Source organism: Protopterus annectens, chromosome 15.part0 (genome assembly GCF_019279795.1).
Source record: "Protopterus annectens isolate FY-2018-M chromosome 15.part0, PAN1.0, whole genome shotgun sequence".
NCBI classification, from domain to species: Eukaryota; Metazoa; Chordata; order Ceratodontiformes; family Protopteridae; genus Protopterus; species Protopterus annectens.
This window is the reverse complement of record NC_056749.1, coordinates 590,208,602-590,226,872: the sequence shown is the minus strand read 5'-3', so window position 1 is coordinate 590,226,872 and position 18,271 is coordinate 590,208,602. Positions and strand designations below refer to the sequence as shown.

The 18,271-nt window shown below is 41.7% G+C and overlaps 1 protein-coding gene across 2 annotated transcripts in view; it reads right to left on the bottom strand.

Annotated features, from left to right (window-relative positions):
• Window positions 1-3,485: 3,485 nt before the first annotated feature.
• Window positions 3,486-18,271, bottom strand: part of LOC122789938 — a 354,444-nt gene continuing 339,658 nt past the window's right edge. For both annotated transcript variants that reach the window (XM_044057414.1, XM_044057413.1), the window contains exon 5: window positions 3,486-4,335. In XM_044057414.1, coding sequence (XP_043913349.1) covers window positions 3,880-4,335 — 456 coding nt within the window. In that variant the 3' untranslated portion in view covers window positions 3,486-3,879. The remainder of the gene's footprint in view (window positions 4,336-18,271) is intronic.

The window sequence follows — 18,271 nt, the reverse complement described above, 5'->3', positions numbered from 1 at the left end:
TTTCTGGCGGAAGGCGGAGAGTGGTGGTTGACATGTCTAGTTCTGTCCCTATAAAAATGATATGCTGCGATGGTAACAAGGCAGACTTCTCGAAGTTGACTGTAATGCCTAGCTGATTGCAAAGTGTCAGAGTAGCCTCTCTCGCTTGAGGAAGTTGATGCCTGGTGGTGGAGGTAAGGAGCCAATCGTCTAGATACGGAAACACCTGGAATCCTAAACGCCTCAGGTGAGCCGTGACTACTGCCATGCACTTGGTGAACACCCTGGGGGCTGTAGTGAGACCAAAGGGCAGAGCTCGGAATTGATAATGATTGGCTCCCAGCCAGAAATGCAGGTGATCTCTGGATGGTCTGGCCATCTTTATGTGGTAGTACACATCCTTGAGATCGATCAAGCACATCCAACTGTCCTTCCCCAAGAACGGGAGTATGGAATGTAGCGTGACCATTCGACACTTCTCTTTTGTCACAAATTGATTGAGTCTGCTGAGATCCAAAATGGGTCTCCAGTCCCCTGTTTTCTTTGGAACCATAAAGTACCTTGAGTAAGTTCCGAATCCTGTCTGGTCTGCTCGGACTGGCTGAATAACTCTTTTTTCTAGCAATCGGCGTACCTCTATTGCTGCATGTCCCATGTGACTGGGTGGAACGTCCGGGATTTTTTTGACGGGAAGAGGCTGGGTGGAGAATGGTATGAAATACCCTCTGGAAATGATACTTTGTACCCAACTGTTGTTAGTTATATTTAGCCAGGCTTTGGGGTACAAAGATAAGCGACCCCCGACTGCCTCCAGAGTAGGACAGCCAGGCATCCTTTCAGGAGTGCTGGTAGGATTGACCAGAGAAGTGATCTCTGTCACCCTGGTGTTGCGGACCCCCTCTGCCGCGAGGGTGGCATCTTCCATTGAAACCCCCTCCTCTGCCTCTGGAGGGGGATCTCCACGTGTGACTTGAAAGGCTCCTTGGGCTTTCCAGAACCACATCTTTCCTCCCCTCTGACCTTTAGGAAAGGGTCCAGTGGGGGTGGAAAAACGGACTCAAACAGCAGACAGTCGTCTTTCCTTCTTGCTTACACCTGGTCAAAGTCTCCTTCACCTTTCGCCCAAACAAAGATGAGCCGTCAAATGGGGTATTAGTAAAAGAAGACTTGAAGGGTTACGCAAAGGAACAGAGTTGCATCCAGGCATGCCTACGGAGAGCAATTCCTGTACCTGCCGCTCTACTCGAACCATCAGCTGCGTATGATACGAGACGCATGGACGAGTTGACTATCGAATTGAGGGTAGAGAGCTGAGTGGCAATCTTATCAGATACACTCGAAGCCACAGCACCCTGAAGAGCATCTTTCAACTCCTTAAGGAGATCTCTCTGCAGTCTGGTAAAATGTGTCAAGTAGTTCAGTGATCTGAGTGAGAAAGTCACTGAACTGAACATGCGTTTCCCATATCTATCCATGATCCTAGATTCTCTGTTAGGAGGATGGACAGATGAGGAAGTCTCAGACATTTCCTTTTTGGTGGCCACCGCCACCACCATGGCATCAACAGGGACTCCCTTGGTCAAAAAGGACTTATCCACAGGGGCTGAAATAAACTTATTAGGCCTCCTAGGAACAGGTTCCATAAATTCTGGAGACTTCCATGCCCTACGAGAGACCAGATCCATAAGCTCATTGTTGGGTGGAGATATCCAAGAGGTGGAAGGTTGAGACCCAAACGCCTTCAGGAGAACTGACTCGTCCTCAGTAGGGCTCTTGGACTGCCAATCACACCTCTGCCTAAGGATTTTAAGAATCTCCGCAAAGGAAATGTCCTCAGAGGGGGATCTGGGGGACCCTTCTGATTCATCCAGGTCAGTGTCCGATGTGATAGACTCCGATGTGACAGACTCCTGGGGGGAGTCCAAATGCCTCCTCTTGCATAATCTCTTCCAGGGAACCTCTTCAGGGGGAACTTCTGGAGAGGTCTCAGAAGAGCAGGGAGTACCCTGTGGGGCTACCTGAGGCTCTGGGTCTCTACCCTTGGGATGACCAGAAGAAACAGACACTTTAGGGGAAGAAGAGGCCAGACCTTGAGATGAGGAAGTCTTGGGAGACAACACTCGCCTCATGACATCGAATGCACCTCAGCTCCGATGAGGAGGAGTTGATGGCTCCGATGGAGCCTTGATCTCCTCCTGCACCAAAGCCGTGGGCTCCGAACCCAAAGTAGGAGCCGAGCTCACCCGAGCCGAGGCCCCGAGAGGAAGAGTCGGCACCGACAAGTCAGTGCGGCTATCCTCCCCAGACCCGACCGGACAGTGTCGGCTCCTAGAGTCCCCTGTTGGCGCCGAGAAAGTCCGAGTAGATGGAACCGACGACACTAGACCAGGTGTCGGCTCCAAGAGATCCACAATCATCAGGTCAGCCTCCTCCAGCTCCAAAGGTCCGATATGGCTTGGAGGAGGAGCAGACAACTGAAAGGTAGTAGTCTTCGGCTTCGACGGTTGTGTCTGAGCCGACAGCAATTTAACTAGGTCTGGTGCCTTTAAGAGTTTCTGAGCCAGCCGGTCCATATCCAGATCAGATAGGCTGACAGAGGACCTGGAAGAGTGGACAGATGGAGCCGATTGGAGCAATATGGAAGGAGGTTTTTTGGCAACCAGTTCCAAAGCCGTGTCCTGGTTCCGAAAAGAGCAGACTGTCGGCTCCAAATACAGTGGAGCCGGTCACCACACTCTCTGACCTCTTTCCTTTTTTAGATCTAGAATCCGTGTAAGACTTAGAAGATTTAGATGATTTACTGGCTCCATCCTGGTCAGACAATGCCTCAGAAAAGGGGTGTTTAATGATACCCCTATCAATCAATTTCCTTTTCCTTTCAGCTAACACTCTTGTGGAAAATGAATAACATATGCTGCAAGACTCTGGCAAATGTACCTCACCCAAGCAGTAAACACACTGCACATGGGCATCTGTGACTGACATTTTCTGTCCGCAGTCTGGGCATTTTGTAAACACAGACTTTGGATGTTTGTCCTTATCTTCAGACATTACACAACTCAAGCACACTGTTTAACTATGAGCTGTTTTGAACTAAGTAACTCACACAAACACACACACAGCCCAAAAGGGGCACTAACAACTAAAAAATTACAAACAGTAATAAGAGATCCAAAACAATAGTCCCAAAAGGGATCACTGACTAATCACTAATCCTAAGGCCAAAAGGCCGAAGGCAAGACAGATAATACTGAGGGAAGGGGTATAAACACAGAAAAACTACTATCTACTAGCTAGTATATCTGCTACTAAGAATAGAACAAGGGTATATAAAAGTGAAAAAATATAACTTGCTGAAAGTTGAAAAACTCCCAATAAAGTCTCGAGCCAAGCTGGAAACCAAGAGATCCGTGCCGTGGAAAACTAGATCTGGGGTAATTCCAGCAGTGCGTTATGGGATAAGGTGTGGGGTCTCGAGCTACTGGAGAACTTTGAGCTTGCTAGTCGGCCGTGTCAGAGCTGAGGATCGGCTCCGAACACATCAGTGATGAATGAACAGCAAGATTGAACAACTTCACATGAATTTGTTTCAGCAGTACAGATTTAACACAAGATGTTAAAACATCTTAAAATAAATGGCAATGCAGAAGTGTGCAGGAGTAGTCCAAGTGCCATAAAATGGCACAAGCTTCCTTAACAAGAAACAAAATTAAAGGCCCTCCTGCATTAATTAGCTTTTTAACAAAACTGTCCTAAATTGAAATGCAGGAAATGACATTGCAAGTATTTTACATGTTAACCTTTGAACTATGCAACACAAAAGAGGCTTCAGGTTAAACATCAAAACAGTCCTCTGCAATGACAGAAGCTATGAAGACAAACTGAAATCTTCCTGAATGATTAACTGCTGTATGGAACCAAATCAAAGTAGCAGAACTCATCAATATCTTGCTTGGCTGCTTGAACAGTATCCCCACGAGGATGACAGATGTGGCTCAGATATTTGCCATTGTCGGCCTGAAGAACCATCTTACAGGACTGAATCACCAAAAACTGGCAGAAGACATCTGGTACATCTTTAGTAACTTCTATATATTCATTATCACTACGGTGAGAACGACTCAGGTACTTGTTCTGTGGAGTTCTGAAAAGAATCATTCCAGATGGACCCTTTTCAATAAAGAATTTGGCAGAAGGAACCATATTTAAATCCAAAACTTCAACTCTTGTTACCTCATTGTCAAAGACAAACATTGGCTGATACTCAACAACTCTCCAGAAGTATCCCAAAGTTGTTCTGACTGCTACAGGAGTGACATTATTGATGAAAAGTTCCAGTATTCCAAAGGAAGCTACCTGTGTATAAGACAGAGAGAGAGAGGGAGGGAGAATTAAATAAGCAGAGTTTATTTTACTGACGCAGTCTGCATGTTTCACAAACCGTGATGACTTAATATTAACTTTATACTCTGAAATTAATAAAGTAATGTTAAGAAAGAAAAAATCAGTATTTCCTGACACAACACATTTAGGTACATATCATTCTTAAACTGGCCATAGCCCTTTCTTCCCATCTTAGCTTCTATCTTGTCCCTCACCTAGCTTGTATTTGCCTTACAAAGCTTGCATATGCTCTCTGGAGCAATGGAGAACTTTATTTTAGAAGTTATGTTTTTCAGTTATCAGCTAATGGATTTCCATTTCTTGTATTCCAGGTTGAGGAACTACTCCCAAAGTCATCTTCATTCTTTAAAAGATCAGTTAATGTTCCTGGCTTTGAAAGTGATACTCTTGTAACCAGAAGTAGTAGGATAAGGCAGGCAATCACACTTGTAATCCTATTACATGCATACATACATACATACATACATACAAATATTTCAAGCACGGGCATTAAAGCCTTTCTAGCTTGCCAATATACCAAAACACTTGTTCCCATAGTAAGTGTCCAGGCTGTTCTTAAAAATATCTAAACTAGTACTTGCTTTAATGTAATTAGGTAGTCTGTTCTATCCATCAGCTACTCTGTCAGAGAACCAATTAATACACTTCTCATTCCTATAGAATCTCCTACATAGGTTGTCTGACGATTCTCTAGTACTTTTTGATAACCACAAACTTTCCTAGAGGTAGCTGTCTCTAAATGCCCTATATACCTGAATAAGATCTCCTCTTAGATATCTGTAAGAGACACTGTACAAGTCCAGATATTTTAGTCTTTCATAACTTAAATTTCCACATCCATGGATGCCCTTGGTATATTTCCGCTGTACTCTTTCCAGTTTACTCATGCTTGTTTTCTTATACGGTTTTCATATTGTTATTCCATACTCAAGTATGGGTCTAATGTAACTAACAAACAATCACTTCATTATTTTCGATTTCCTACACTTTATGAATCTTTTTATACAACCTATAGTTCTATAACTATCACTAACCAACTGGTTGACATGATTAGAAAAAACTCATAGCTGAATCTACCCATATACCCAGGTCCTTAAATGAGTCTACAGTTTCAATCACTGTGTGCTGTATTAAATATTCACCTTTCAGTTTATGCCTACCAAATCTCATATGCTTAGTTTTTGATGTATTTATCACCATATTATTCTCCTGTGCCCAAATGGGCAATTTAGACAAGTTATTTTGCAGACATGCCTTATCTGTAACATATGTAATCAGTTTATCCAATTCCAGGTCATCTGCATATAGACAGTAGAACAATTCAGATGAAAAAGTTAGGTCTGAAAGATACACCCTGTGGGACACCCTGACTGTAACCAAGGATTTCACCTGTCCAGTTACTGTGTGATACTTGCCATAGCCTATTTGTAAGCCATGCAGCGATCCATCTTATCAAGAGTATATCAATACCTAGTTGTACAAATTTACTGATCAGTGTTTTGTGTATGACCCCGTCAAATGCTGAAGTTAAATCTATATAAATGACATCACAATTTCTCATTTTTAGTTGTTATTATATTGTTATAGAACATCATGTTACAGGTGGTAATAGATCTGTTTTCAACATATGCATGCTGATATATGGTTTCAAGTCCCAACCTATCCACTTCTGACAATAACTTATTCAGTATTACCTTCTCCATTATTCAACCACAACATGAAAGTAGACTTAAGGGTCTATATGATTCTGGGTTTGTCCTATTCCCCTTTCCCTTAAAGACAGGCTTAATAAGTGCATGTCTCCAATCTTGAGGAATCTCCCCATATTTATATGACCTAGTGAATAACAGATATAATTGTACTGTATGTTCTTGCTGAAGTGTTCTCAGGTTGTTGTTACTAATTCCGTTTCCTCCCTGCACTTTGTTTGGATCCAGTTTGCACAGTTCTTTTTCAATATAATCCAATTTGACTCCAGTATCTGGAGTTAACTGTATTTCACTTGGACAACATATCACCCCCTTTGTGGAGCCAAACTATTTTGCATAAGATTTTATAAATATATCTACAATCTGTTGTGTCTGAGAATAAATTTTAGAATCTGCACACAGGTTATCAATGTGTGCGTCTTTACTCCTTCCACATCTTATGTATCTATAAAAAATGTTTCCTATTATGCTCAATATCATCATATACATTTTCTTCAATTTTTTTTATCTGGTCTTACACTATACTTAATCTGTTTGTCCATCTTGTTTATTTCAGTTTTCAAAGTTGTAGTTCAATCTCTTTTCCATTTCTTATATTTTTTGACTCTTAACTTAATCAGATATCTTGTTCTTATGGAAATATATCCCCCTAATGTTGTATGCCTAGATCCTGATGTTAAACATTTTTTGATTTTTTTGCACTCAAACAATTTCTCTTTCAAAACTTTCCACATTCCATCTGCAATTTTTCCACTGAACACCTCACTCCAGTTAGTTTTACACAGTGACTGTTTTGCGTCCATATAATCTGTAATTAACCTTCTGTGCATTGACTTAGATTTCAGTTTGGCAGAATTATCTAGCAACAAATTAACCTTTATAACCCCATGATCACTGCACATCAGCAGTGGTAAAACTTGACTTGAAGTTACAGTAATTTCTTTATATTAAATACATGATTTGATTAGAAGTCTAAAATGAGTCTAGTAACACAGGGGGAAATGCTTATTATAGCTGGACTGACCACATCAGTTATCTTATTGTCCTCATTTCCTGTGCCCATTATACAGGGATCTGGTCTTAAAAGTGCAGAGGTCAACAACACTGCAACCAAACAGTGCAACATCACTTCAAAACGAAACAGCAGTGAGAGGCCTAGGTACTTGGGTGGACAGCACTCTCAGGTTTGGCCATCATCTTGCAATGGTGGATAGGAAATAAGTTTTCCTTGCACAGCTTACTGAAAAAGGTAGTTATTCCAGATCAAAAGAAGTCCTCACCTCCTTGTACTCTGCATTGATTAGACACAGCATTGAGTACACTGCCCCCTTTCGGATCTGCCTTACTAAGCATATCAAGAAATTAAAAAGACCCCAGAGGTTCATAACTAAAAAGATTATGAGCATAAAAGACCCAAACTACTAATTAAAAAATTAGGTTTTATCTCTACAATCAGTTTCAAACAGACTCCTTAGGGATAAACTGTGACTTGCTTACAGGGCTATAACAGATCCAGTAGTCCAAGAACTCCTATACCTCCATAAATTAAACAGTTCAGTTAACAACAAGGCAAGAGATATAAATCTACTCCAAAAATAAATAAGACAAGGAGGAGAGATACTCTTATGTAGTATATACCTCTTCCCTGGAACACACTTAATTTATGCAGTGCGACAAACTAGCTGTCTTTAAAAAGGAGCTAAACAACTGGATGGCTATTCATAAATTCATTCCAGATATGACTGACCTGGCCCTCCATGAAAATGGAGGCAGTGCCTAAGGGTATGTACTGACGACCAGAGATGGTCTTGCAATTCAGTGGCCTTGTAACGTCTATGATCTTATGAACAGCAGCACAACATACAAAGCTGTCTCTATATTTTGATGAGTAAGAAAGTACAGGTGTGTAAGCTGCACTTACCATAAATGCAGACATTCAAATTTCTGATTGCTGCTGTAACCATTTTGACTATCTGGGTTGTATCCTGCCCAAGATACAATTAGCCAGCTTCAAAAAGCTCTGGCTCTCTCCCATGTCTTCACTCTGACTGCTGACTAGTCAGATCACTGGAGGGAAGTCAACGGTCAGATTGAAAAAACTTCAGGAGTTTAGTGTCCATAAAGTGAGAAAAAAATTACTCATCCAGACCCCCCTAAAGATATAACAGTAATCCAAGATGTTATATCCTAACAACTACCTAACTATATGCAAAGGAAGGGGGTGATGGGTGGGTGTGCTTACTGCAGCAGTGAGAAATTTGAACATCTATTGTTATGGTAAGTGCAACTTACACAACTATACTATATGCATCATTCTCACTACTGCAGTAATCTTTTGGCAGTATGGCCTATACAGCCTAAGAGGAAGAAGGATACGAATCTAGGAACCACAGACAATAGTCCTAGAATAGCCAATCCTGGACCTGGAAAAAGAATCCAGATGGTAATGTTTTGTAAAGGTAAGCACAAAGAATCAAACTGCTATCTCTAGAATACTTCTAGACTCCACCCTATTCAAATATGTCATAACAGATGCCAAGGCTTTAGTAGAATGTGTCTTGATACTGACTGGAACTGGTTTAACATGGTGGGTACAACAAAAGGCAAGACTAGAAATATTCTGTTTTGACATGGATTGTCCCTTTTTTCTATCATAAGGAATAAACAGCAAACCAACTTGTCTAAAGGACTTATTTCTGCCAACAATAGTACCTGAACTGTCTACGTACATCGAGTGTATGTAATATCCTTTCTCCCTAGTTCTGGGGATCTGGATAAAACACAGGGAGACTAATGACTTAATTCAAAGTAAACTTTGGACATAAATCTTAATGTGGCCCTATCTTTATGGAAGACCAGGCAGGATTGACCCACTATGATAGCTTGTGACTCGGGCAGTCTTTCTGAAGATGTCAGAGCAATAAAGAGTACAGTCTTCCATGTGATGAACATTACATCTGTTTGATGAGATGGTTGAAAGGGAGACACAGTTACCTTTTTCAACACAAATTAAGATCCCAGTAAAAAAAAACACTTGCTTTCTAGAAGGCCTAAGACACCCTTCAGAAAATGTTATACCAAAACCAGAGAAGAAGGGGGGCCCATGGGTAGATATGATGAAATAGATGCAGGATGTATCCTGATAGAGGAATAAGACAGGGCAGAGAAAAGTAACTCACACAAAATATTTCTGAACAAGGGGTACATAATTATTGATGGGACCCTGGTTATTGGTTCAGCACCAAATACAAAATCTTTTCCACTTGCCAACATAAAATTTCCTAGAAGTAGGTTTTCTTGTCTACTTTAAAACATAATGTAGTCCTTAGGAAGGAAGTGCATAAAGGGAATCAAAACAGAATCATCCAGGCAGAAAGCCGAAGTTGCTTGAGACTGAGGTGTATCTAACTCCTTCTTTCTTGTGTGAGCAGGCCCAGTATGTGAGGAATGTTGTGCTAACTACCCCGGCCAATTCCATAAGAAGGGAGACCCAGTATTGCCTAGGCCAAAAGGAAGTCACCACAATGATTTTGGGAGTGTCCTTCTGAATCTTCAGCGTTACCTTAGAGATCAGTGGATAGGATAAAAAGGCATTAAGAAATATTCCTGACCAAAGGAATAAAAATGTACCCATTTTCCAGACTTGCTTAAAAGAAGCCCTGGAGCAGAATTTGTTCAGTTGTATATTTTGAAAAAGAGGTAAACATATCTATTTGAGGTATTCCCCACAACTAGATCAATTTCTGGAAGGCCCCCATCATTCAGTTTCTATTCATGAGGGTCTATCCTAGTCCAGCTCAGCTTGTCTACCACTATATTTTTCTTTGACGGAATTTAAGATACTTGGGTGATTATAGAGTGCTGTATAATTACTTCCCAAGCCATCACAGCTAGCCTGCACATAGGATACAACCCGATGACCCATGTTTGTTTAAGCAGCACATCCCTGTGGTGTGTTTAATCACTTGAGCTCCAGGGGACCATAGATGAAGAGATTTCAAGGCATGGATGACAGCCAACATCTCTGCCATTTATGTGCTTTGGTGTGTCTGTGGAGTTCCACAGGTCTTGCACCTTTATCCCCAAAGAAACTGCTCTCCAAGCAAAATCTGAGGCTTCTGTAGATAGAGAATGACTTGGGTTATGAAAAGAATACAAAAGGAGGGATGTGAATTTAGAGCCATTTGTTGTCTTCACCACTGCAGTTTCTTTTTGACAAAGCCAAAAACTGGGACCTCAAATTCCAGAGGATGAAGATGTCAGGTTAACATGTTTTTTTTTTTTTTAATAACCTACCTGAATTAGTCATGTGTAATCTGGAAAGAGGAATAGTACAGTTGTGTACACTTACCATAAATGTAGATGTTCGAGTGTATTCACTGTTGCAGTCATTACATTTAGATAATCTGCTGACAGGTTGCCCTCAGTCGGCCTGAATAACAAAGTTTTGGGTCCTGCATCGGTTGCTGTCTCCTCTTCCATGATGTCAGGTCATCAGGGGTATAAAACATGCAGCCGACGCCATTTTATTCAGTTTTTTTTGCCCCAGATGTCAGGTGCCCCCTAAATGGGGAGCAAATATACATTATATATATATATATATATATATATATATATATATATATATATATATATATATATATATATAAATAAACAGAAATATATGTAAATGCACTTTTAGCAACATAAACTTTCCCTTCATCTAAAAGCAAATACACCACAAAGGCTTTAGTATATAGTGAAGGAAAGAAAAGGTATAGAAAAGGGGGATGGCGGGTGGGTAACCCGGACTGCAACAGTGAATACACTCGAACATCTACATTTATGGTAAGTGTACACAACTGTACTATGTTTTTCGTGTTTAACTGTTGCAGTCATTACATTTGGGTAGAATCCCAAAGCTATGGATGGGAGGATGGAACTAAACAGCATTAGGAGCGGCTATAAGGCTCTGCAGAACTGCAGTGGCAAAGCCTGCCCCAGATTTGGAGAAGAGAGACAAATGATAATGCTTTGTGAAGGTATGAACAGAGCTCCAAGTAGCAGCCTCTAGAATGTCTTTGGTTGGAACCCCTCTGAGAAAAGCTGCAGAGGTAGAGGCAGCCCTGGTGGAATGTGACCTGATCCGCTTGGGCACAGGTTTACCATGGTGCAAGTAGCAGAAAAGAATGCAGTGGCTTATCCACTTAGAAATAGTCTGCTTTGATATAGCCTTCCCCTCTGACCCTGCAGCAAATGCTACCAGTAGTTGCTCAGACTTTCTTAGAGATTTGGTCCTGTTTAAGTAGAATCTTAGTTGTCTGTGTACGTCCAATGAATACAGAATCTGCTCCCCCTTGTTCTGCGGATTTGGGTAAAATGTTGGCAGGTGAATTGTCTGGTTAAGAGCCACACTGTATACCACCTTAGGCATAAAAGAAGGATTGGTCCTGAGGGACACCCTGTCCGGGTAAAATGTAATAAAAGGCTCCACAGCCATGAGAGCCTGTAGTTCTGAAACCCTTCTGGCTGATGTGACTGCCAAGAGAAAAGCTGTTTTCCAAGATAAAAATTTTATATCCGCAGTAGCTGCTGGTTCAAAAGGAGGCAGGCTGAGTTTTTCCAGCACAAAATTGAGGTCCCATGCAGGAATTGGTGATCTTCTGGGAGGCATTACATTTTTGGCCCTTCTAAGATACTTTTAAACAGATGATGAGAAAAGAGAGGAGGCTCTGTGTTGTAATGATCCAAGATGGCAGAGGCATGGATTTTTATTGAAGAAAAAGATAGGCCCTTGTCAAGCATCTCAATCAAATATTGCAAAATCTGAGGCATATTGGGCTTTGCTGTGTCTGTTCCTTGTGCTTGGTTCCAAGCACAGAATCGCTTCCATTTATCAGCATAAGATTTTCTAGTACTAGGCCTTCTGGCTTCCAAAATGACATCCATCACAGATTTACTGAGAGGTGTTGTTTGAATAATTAAATGATCAGCCATGCTGCAAGATTCAGAGGTTGGAGCTGAGTGTGCAGAATTTGATTGTTCTGCTGAGACAGTAGATGAGGTATTTGAGGCAAGTACCAAGGAGGAAGTTGAGACATATTCCTTAGAAGTGGGTACCAGTGTTGGCGAGGCCAGTCCGGAGCAACTAGGATAATTTTTGGTTTTTCTTGTCTGACTTTTAGTAAGACCTTGGAGAGAACAGGCAGAGGGGGAAAGGCATAGACTGATAGGTTTTTCCAACTGAAGGATAGGGCATCCACTTTCCATGCTTTTTTGTGATGAGTTCTTGTGCAGAATTTGTCCAACTGATAATTTTGGGGAGAGGCAAATAGATATAAGTCTGGGCTCCCCCCATTTCTGTGTTAACATGCTGAAGATTTGTGGATCCAGTTTCCATTTGTGCGGGTCCATAAGATTTCTGCTTAGGACGTCTGCCAGAGTATTTTGTTTTCCTGGCAGGAACTGAGCTTGAAAATGTATTTGGTAAGTCAAAGCTGTGTTCCACAATGCCATGGCTAGTCTGCAAAGGGGGTAGGAATGTGTACCCCCCTGCTTGTTTATGTACCACATAACCGTGATGTTGTCCGGCTTTATCAGTAGTTGTCCTGGATGAAGTCCTTGAAGGCTATCAGAGCATTCTGAACAGCTATCATCTCTTTCTGGTTGATATGCAGATGCATTTGTTTTGGGCTCCATTTGCCCTGAATGCATCTCCCTGCCAGGTGGGCCCCCCAAGCACAGTCTGATGCGTCTGTAGTTAGGATTTGGGTGGCAGGGGGTAGAGTGAATGACAGTCCCTTGTTTTGGTGACATGTCTCTGCCCACCAAAGAAACTTTTGTTGTAGGCAGGGAATGAGAGGAATCATTGTTTCCAGACTGTGACAATGTTGGCTCCATAAATTTTTTAGGTACCACTGAAGTTTCCTCATATGCAGTCTCGCATATGGAATTAGTAGAATGCAGGATGCCATGAACCCCAAATCCTGCAGAATTTGTCTTGCAGATAACTGGGTTTTTGTTGCCATTTGTTTGAAGTATGTTGTCAGTTGCCTTTGTTTGTCTGGCGTAAGGTAAGCCATCTGGGCAGTTGTATTCAAACTTGCATCCAGGAATGTAATTATTTGAGAGGGTACCAGTTGGATTTCTTTTCATTTATTGTGTACCCTAGGCATGTTAGAAGCCTTTTTACAAATGCCAGATGTTGAAGAAAAGTGTCCTTGTCCTCTGCTTGAATGAGACAGTCATCCAGATAAGGATAAATGTGTATGCTTCTTTGTCTGCAGAATGCAATTACTGGTGCCAGGCACTTTGTAAAGACCTTGGGCACAGTAGATAAGCCAAAGGGCAGTGCAGAGAATTGGTAATGCATAAAACCTGCCTTGAAGCGGAGGTATCTTCTGCATGCTTCCCTTATTGGGATATGCAGGCATGCCTCTTTTAAGTCTAGAGTCACTAACCAAGCGTTCCTGTCCAGCATAGGCAGTAGCTGTTGTAAAGTCAGCATTTTGAATTTTGGAATGTCCAGGAACATGTACAAAATCGATAAGTCCAGTATTGGACGCCAAGAATTGTCTTTTCTGGGTACCAGGAAAAGTCTTGAATAAAAACCTTGTCCTTTTTCCTTTTCTGGTACTGGTTGAATAGCCCTCATATCCATGAGGGACATAACTTGTTTCTGAGCCTCTGCCCAATGATTCTGTAGCAAATCTGGCCATCCGTTTGAAATTGGCAAAGTATGGAAATGAAATCTGTACCCCTGGGATACTATGTTTAATACCCACTTGTCCTGGGTAATTAACTGCCAATTTTGAGCATGAAGTGCTAGTTATCCCCACAAGGGGGCTGCCAAAAGATAAGTGCTTGGTGATGGTAGAGGAAAGTCATTGAAACTGCTTACTGTAGGGTTGTGCTTTGTTTCCTCCAGATTTGGAGGTGGAGGCACCCCATTGCTTTGACCTGTAAGAACCCTGTGATTGGTATCTGGAGCCTTTTGAGCGCCTGGATTTGCCTTGCGTGGCTCTGTTGGACACAGGAAAGGACCAATTTTTAGTAGGCCAGTGCCTACTGAACCTGGGTGGCTGCACTTGCAAGAAATCTTTTACAGTTTGCATAGATTTAGCTTTGTCTTCCATTTTCTTTAAAAGCTCTTCTGCCTTATTACCAAACAGAGTATCATGCTGCATGGGGGCATCCAACAACTTAGCTTTAACATGATCAGGCAGATTTTACTCCTTGAGCCAGGCAAGCCTTCTAATCACAGATCCAGTAACTGCGGCCCTGCAAGAGGCCTCCAAGGAATCAAAACCACATTGCAAAGTATGCTTTCCAACCTGTTTTGCTGAAAGCAGTAATTCCTGTAACTCTTTATTTTCCACACAATCAGAAATCAACATCATTTTCTGTTTCAGTAAGCCCATAACATGCTGTTGATATTTAAGCATATGAAACGGGCAGTTTAAGGCCCTGATTGCCAAGGTAGCAGACGTATAAACCTTCTTTCCCCATCTATCCAACACCCTGGAATCTCTATCAGAGGGGGTAGGATTTTTGGCTGTAGAGGCTTTTACACCCTTGGGACCCTGTGAAATAGTCTCAGGATCAGCAGCAGGATTTTTGAATAGAAATTTGTGGGAGTCAGGAACCCTGTAATATCTGTCTGGCTTACTAGGAGCCGGAGGTAGGGAATCAGGATCCATGCATGATTCCGAAAACACATCATCAACAATGTCTAATACAGGAGGTATTGCCAAAGGCCTATGCTGAGGAAGAAGAAGGAAATCCTTAAGCCTCTTTTTTGATTCAGAGAAGTCCTGACTCTCCCAGTGAAAATGTTCCCTTAAAGTATGCAAAGTCTCTCCAAAAGAGTAATCCTCAGGAGGAGATGCAGATGGGATGGATTCCTCTGCATCAGAATCCTCATAGGGTGGAATAGAAAATTCCTGATCAGAAGAGGAATCAGAAGAAATGGAAACCTGATCTGAAGATTCATAATCAGTGCCTTGCCTAGGCCTCTTAGCGGGGGGGGGTTGGGAACCCCTGATCAAGGTAATTAAGTCCTCAGCCATTTTGATAATCTGTTTTTTAGGCATAGGCCTGAGCATGTGGCTCATGCATCGGTTTTTTAGACATTGTTGACCTTGTTTTTGAGGCTGGCGTTGGTTTAATATAAAAATGTTGAGGCCTGAAAACACCCTCAGAAGTCGGTGCCTGCTCAGCGGCTCCAGACCCATCCAAGGGAGAGACATCCGCGGGTTCAATACTCTGAGAATCTTGCGGCATACCGGACACCGAATGGGTCTCGGTAGAGGCCTGCGACTCAAAAGTAGCAGGTATCAGGGGCTGCGAAAACGCCTCACTGAGTACAGGCGAACTGGCGACTAGCTTAGGAGAAGCTTTGTCGTTGGTTTTGGACCTTGACGGTCGGTCTCTGTCTTTTTCTTTGTGTTTTTTGTGAACTCCGGTAGTCAGATAGCTAACCAATGACATTTCAGGATAATTAAATCTTGATCCAAAATATTTAGAAGCAAAAATATACCGGCACTTAACAGTGCGTTGGTTAAATCTAGCACAAAACTGACAGCAAGGCACGTTATGATCTGGGCCTAAGCAAGGAATACAGTACAAATGAAAATCCTTATGAGGTATTTGCTTCCCACAAGTAATGCAATTAATAACTTTTACTGACATCGGTAAGGAGCAAGAAAAAGTTTCCCCAACAGGGTACTTAGCTTTAGTTTGAAGACTTCGGTTCTGAAACTCGAATGTGAAAATTTCAGGAATCGGCCGACCGGCACTTGCGAACTGCTTCTGCTTCGGGCACCGCGCGGTAAGAAAGACAATAAAATGGCATCGGCTGCATGTTTTATACCCCTGACGACCTGACGTCATGGAAGAGGAGACAGTAACCGATGCAGGACCCAAGACTTTGTTATTCAGGCCGACTCAGGGCAACCTGCCAGCAGATTACCCAAATGTAATGACTGCAACAGTGAAACACGAAGAACATCATGGAAGGCATGAACCCTTAGAATCTTGAGATAGTCTCTTGCAAAAGTCTGAGACTGACTGGAGAAGCTCAGGAAAGTTTACAGATAATACTCCACCTTCTCCTGTGTAAGAAAAGTCTTTTGCTGTTAGGTGTCAAGAAGGCAGTCCCAAAACACAATCCAAAGCAACAGAATTAAGAAGGATTTTTGCACGTTTATCGGGAATCCCAGGATGGTAAAAAAAATACATGAATCATGTTAAGGTCTCTTGAGATTTGTGAAATGACTCTGCAAAGATAAGCAAGTCGTCTAAGGAAATATGTGAAAGCCCTGCAGTCTTGGAAGAGTTAACTCTGCAGCTTAACACTTTGTAAATACCACGGAACTGTAGATAACCCAAAGGTTAACACAGACAACAGAGAATGGGACCCAGACAAAGGAAGAGAAATTTCTGAAGATTGCGGCTATAGGAATTGAATGATAAGCCTGCTCAATAAAGGATGAATTAGAGGCAACAGAATATGAAGTGTCAGCATTTTGAATTTCGGTACTTCAACATACAGATTAAAAAAGGAAAGCTCTAGAACTTGTCTCCATGGAAACTCATCTTTGGTAGTAGAAACAAATTGTTTGCCAAAGGGGAATGTAAAGACTCATTTTCTGCGACAGACTTTGAGAGGACAGGGGCAGGAGGGGGAAGGATAAGGAAGAGAATGCTGCCCTAGTCATTCTTATCTATGTGCCTGTCCCTTTTCTGGAGAAGATCCTGGTTTCTTGTTCTCCTCCTGACATCCATTTTTTTGTTCCACTTATCATGAGTTGGGAGGGATAGCATGTTTTGTTTTTTTAAAAAAAGAGGATTTTGGAAGATTTATAAAGGGGTACTTGAAAAATCTTAGACACCCTGAATTAATTTCCCTCTTTCATCAAATTGTTTGACATCCTGAGTAGCAGAAGAGCTTTGCAGAATGCAAAATTTCAGACTTTAATTCATCAGCAAACTTTTAGTTATGTACCTATGCATATCTCCTCAAAACTGTAGCAGTAGCAGTGGCCCTAGATGCATAATTGTACACACTCTTCAAAGGATGTTTAGATATTTGAGAAAGATTAGAAGCAACAGGCTTCAGAAAGGAGCTATCCTCTGAAGGAAGTGAGGTGGAATATTCCCTTAAACTTTCTACACAAAACAGAATAAAATTCCACACGTGCCTGACTGTTAAGAATTCCATTAGCTAAAGTGGAAGAGGAAAGGATTCTCGTAGCAAATCTGTCTCATACCTTACCTTCTTTGTCCACTGGGAAGGGACTAACATTGACTAACATTCTATATCCCACCAGGGAACAGGTATATGTAGGAAATGGACCTGATCTAAGCTGAGAAAAATGAAAGTCATGCCGTTACCACAATAATAGATCCTTTTATTCATGTCACTCTGATATGACATATGGTTCCTCGGAGCAGTTGGTCGGATCCAATCCAGTAACATCAGTACTCTAGTCTCGAGCCCCTTCAGAACAATCCATTACATAATGCATCTGCCCCTAAGTTACCTCCTATCTCAACTGCACCTGATTAAAAGACTAAAAAAATTCCCAAGCACAAACTCTTGGATAAAGAGACAAAACTTCAAGTCTTACAAGAGAAGGATGGGAAATGATTGGGGGGGGGGGTCACACTGACCTAACATGAATGAAAGGCTGTCATTACAGTACATACATAACCTTTATATCCTATTCATTCAGTCTGTCAAATCTGAGAGACCCTCTGTCTTTATGGAATTATGAAGGGATAGGAAGAAGAAAAAGGCCCACAGCTCTGATATTCTCCTGGCTGACCTAATAACTACAAAAAACAGTGACTTTTATTTGAGCTGAGCAGTGAATACCTGCTTAAATGGAGCTTTAGTTAGAGCTTCCAACACCAACTTCAGACCCCAAGGAAGTACTAGATCCTTAACAGAGGGTCCAAAAAGGCAGAACCCCTTCAGTAAGGCTTTACAAAACTTATGCAAGGCTAGAGAATGATCTTAAAATCCAACATGGAAGCTAGAGATGGCCACAAACTGCACCTTGAGAGTGGAAAAACAGGAACCCACTTGAGAAATAGATAGCAAAAAATCAAACAATGTTTAATGGCACTATACAAAAGGGGTCAATGTCTTGACTATCTACCCAGACAGTGAAGTACTTACATTTATTTTGATAGAT